Raw genomic sequence first — 3955 nt, forward strand, 5'->3', positions numbered from 1 at the left:
TAAACACATAAAGTACAGTTTTTGTAAATTCAGACTTAATATGCTATAATATTGATGTTGATGATGATAATGGTATATGATGTCACAATACAGATCACACCAGTACATTATTTCTAGTCATTAATGCTTGCAGAAAGGCGGAAGTTAACCAATTCTCTCAGTAGAGGTACTCTACTGAGCATGCACTATGGGCCAAAAAAAACAAAAAGGCCCAAGGAAGCCTACAAAATATATTTTTAATATATTTGTGTGGGCAGCAACCTTTATTTGAATTAATGAGATGCCACCTTAAAATATATAGATCCATGAACAATGTTATAAAGGAAATATTGCCATATTTTTAAGGCATTTTTGTGACAGATGAGAGTTGGCAAAACATTGAACTTAAACCAGGGATGTTATAATGACATGGTCAGCATCAGCCACCAGGACACCCCCAAAAGAAATATTAATATAAGGCTAGTATGAGAATTTATATGGGCATTTTTTAAAATGGGGATTAATATGATACAGTGTGGTGTGAATCAGCATTTGTCACTGTGTGTTCTGTCAGGCCCAGTACATCTTCCTGCACCAAAGCACGCTGGAACTTCTGAACAACAAAGGCAACAGCCAGTCTATCTGGTTTGTCAGCTATTCTGCTCTGGAGAAGATGGACTCTCTGGACGCAATGGAAGGTAAACAACAAACACGCACAAAGATGTGCATTTCATACAAAACAGTGCTCATTCTGGATATCTCTACTGGTCTTCAGGTGATGTTGAACTGGAATGGGAAGAGACCACTATGTAAAGGTAAACTGAGGAACACCTCTGAGTGTTTTTTGGGGTTCACTGAGATGTGACCTGTGCACAAACCATGGATGGGACCAGACTGCTACGTTGTGAGGAAGCAGGAGGAGAAACAGGAGGTGAACAGCACAGTCCGAACTGAGCGGTCTGTCAGTAAACTAACACTCTGTTGTTCCTCTTCAACCCATTTCTCAGCAGAGTACTCCCTTTAGTAAACCTCTTGTCTATCTGTTTTCAAAGAGAGTAAAAAAAACAAAAGGGACAAAGAATTTCAGAAACAATGGAGATTAAAAAAAAATTATGAGCTGACAGTAAGAGCTCTATCACATCTGAGCCTACAGGTACTTTGCACAAATTTATTTTACTGTGTATTGTAATAACTGTGTTGTTGATATCTATGTTTTATAAGATAATTTATTCAGCCAAAATGGTGAGTTTTTTTTTTTCAATCTCTGTAATTCTGCCTGCATCAAAGCTTTGTTTGTCTTTTCTCAAGTGTGATTTGCAAAAATAAAGTATCTTGTATTTTTTTCTGGCCTTGATACTTAACACTAAAACACTTAAGAATTTTCAGTACTGCTTTGTGGTAACCTCATCGTCTGCTGAATGAATTCAAACCCGGTGTGCTGGGAAGACAGAGGAGCACTGGTGTCAAATGATTTCCAATAAGCACCTTCATTCCACAGTCCTCCTTCTACACCTGGTGCAGATTAGGTCATTATAGAGGCGGCAGAGCTACAGACGCTGACACTGGAGACAAAGCATGACGTCAAACACAGTTGAAGATCATTATAAACAACACAGTCTGAGACAGAGAGTAAAAACTACTTTATTTTTTCATTCTCTTCAAACAGAAAAAATTAGAAATATTCCATTAGTAAACATGTTGATCTTTAAGAAATCTCATTTTTAGAAATATTGTGAGGGTGCAAAGATTAATGACAGTGCTCCACAGTGAGGATGCAGATTTGTGTGTCTCCATGACAACCACAGAGATGGTGGGGGTTAAGGGGGTCAGACAGAAAGGAGGGAAAAATGGGGGGGGGGATGACATCAATCAACCCACATGCCCTGATATTATTGATAGAACTCAAACTCTTTCTTTGTACTGTAAAACAAAACAAAAAACGCTGTATTGTACATAGGGTTTACAGCAAAGAAAGTCAGGTTGCTGACTTTAGAAATCAAGCAGTTTCTAAGGTGAATCTAAGCTGGGTTTGCTCTTGCTTTGGCAGCTATATGCATGTTTGTGCAGGTCAATGTGTGTGGTGGTGTGAATGTGTTAGGTTCACCAAGCAACTTTTTTTTAAATACAACAGTCCTTCAATAAACCCTTCCCGGTTATCAGGTGGGTGTACCTAATAAACTGCCAACTGAGTGCACTGTATATACTGTGAGTGTGTGAGTATGACCTATAGTTTACTGTACGTATTCACCAGTACGACATAGCCCTTTACACACCTTAACAGGTGACACTGTCTCTTAATAGTCCCGTAATAATATGACATGGTGATTTAATGATGAATGCAGATTTATAATAGTCCGTACATGTTACCATGGTAACTGGAGTGTATTCTATAAAAGCTGCCTGTTTCCCATCTCTTGTAGCAGTAGGATTTAGGACACCCCCTGATATTAAATGTGAATAATAATAATAACTATAATATCCTTTTTTTCTTTTAAACTAGATCTTCTCTGTACAAATACATACGTAGATACACACACTGGGCAAACCACTTCAGAATAAATCTATATCATCTATTTACAATATTTCCAATATATTCTGTGGTGCAAAAGGTACAAGACATGTTCAGTGTGTCTCGGTTGGATGATTCGTGATCTACTGTACAAACTGGTTCACGCTCATAATCATCGACACTGGACAGATGACATGGCAATGAAAACAACAGTTACTTCGTGGACATCTTCAGTTTTCCCCCTGATTTAACATTCAGTAAAGGAATGCATCTCTGCTTATATAACATCAGTGTGCAAGGGAAACTATAATACGGGAGAGGGGAGTGGTATTTTTGTGCATGTGACCTTAGTCTACTCAGTGCAACATGATTTTTACTTGTTTTTAGCTAAAGCAGACTAAGGCAGAGATATTCACACTAGGTAACCAATTAGGGATAAACGTAAAGGAGAGGAGGAAGGCTTCACTGGCCTATTTTAGCCTTGTTTTGGATGAATTACCAGTCCATGAGTAAGCAGACTGAGACTACAGTACACAAGCACAGTGCTCAGCGCAACTCAGGTGCAGATAATACATTTTACAGTGCAGCAAATCCTTTCCTGAGCTCTTTGAGAGCAAAATGCCACAGATCCAGGGCAGTCGCACACTACTGAGAAGATACCTGCTCACACAAGTTTAGAAAAACACATAATAATGAAGCACAAAAAATAGGATTGTCTGTCATCAGGATATGGTTTTACATGTAGGCTGCTTTAGTGAGTAGCAACATCCTTGGTTACTACACTATAGGCTACTATACAAGATGGGGTATAGATGTTACAGCAGTTTACCTGTTTTCTTCACTTTTCCTTTAAAAATGATAATTGTCCATTGCCCAGAAAATGAAGGAAACAAATAGGCTGGTGCTCTTGCTCCTTCACATTATGCAGAGAAAAAAATAAATACAATGTGGATACGCTAGATTGGTTCCTCACTGAATGTGGTATCTAATACTGAAAACCTGGACCAAACAGAGAGGTGTGAACTTCACATAAATACACTGAAAGAAAATAAAACAAAACTGAGTTTTGTCCTTCATATTTCAAGTGATTCCATGTCCTTTTCATGGCTGCCGTTTTGATTTTCTGATATCAGCTCTCGATTTCATCGTCATAGCTCACAAATATATTTCTCAGACAGGTGACATTTAAAAATGCAAAGGTCGCTTAAAGATCCTGAAGTCAAGACAAACATCATCAGCTACTAGGTGACATGTTAGATGACAAAAAAAAATTGGAGTTGTCTTTCAGAAATGACATCAAACCCATTCTATGTTTGAAAACATTACTCTGTCAAAACTATGAATAGATTTTCGTTATTTTCCTTTTCCTTTGTCCCTCCATGCGACTCATACTGTATATTTAACATTTTTTTAATGCGTTTACCTTACAACTTAAAGTGAGTCAACAAGTGCTCCACTGTGTCTGTT

The 3955-nt window shown here is 38.0% G+C and overlaps 1 protein-coding gene across 8 annotated transcripts in view; it reads left to right on the top strand.

The window, feature by feature from the left end:
* The window catches only part of ptprq (protein tyrosine phosphatase receptor type Q), a 33799-nt gene extending 32478 nt beyond the window's left edge, over positions 1 to 1321 (top strand). For all 8 annotated transcript variants that reach the window (XM_026311998.1, XM_026312000.1, XM_026312003.1 and 5 more), the window contains 2 exons: positions 554 to 677; positions 755 to 1321. In XM_026311998.1, coding sequence (XP_026167783.1) covers positions 554 to 677; positions 755 to 792 — 162 coding nt within the window. In that variant the 3' untranslated portion in view covers positions 793 to 1321. The remainder of the gene's footprint in view (positions 1 to 553; positions 678 to 754) is intronic.
* The last annotated feature ends 2634 nt before the right edge of the window (positions 1322 to 3955 follow it).

The sequence above is a fragment of the Mastacembelus armatus genome, chromosome 6, assembly GCF_900324485.2.
Source record: "Mastacembelus armatus chromosome 6, fMasArm1.2, whole genome shotgun sequence".
In the NCBI taxonomy this organism is placed as follows: domain Eukaryota; kingdom Metazoa; phylum Chordata; class Actinopteri; order Synbranchiformes; family Mastacembelidae; genus Mastacembelus; species Mastacembelus armatus.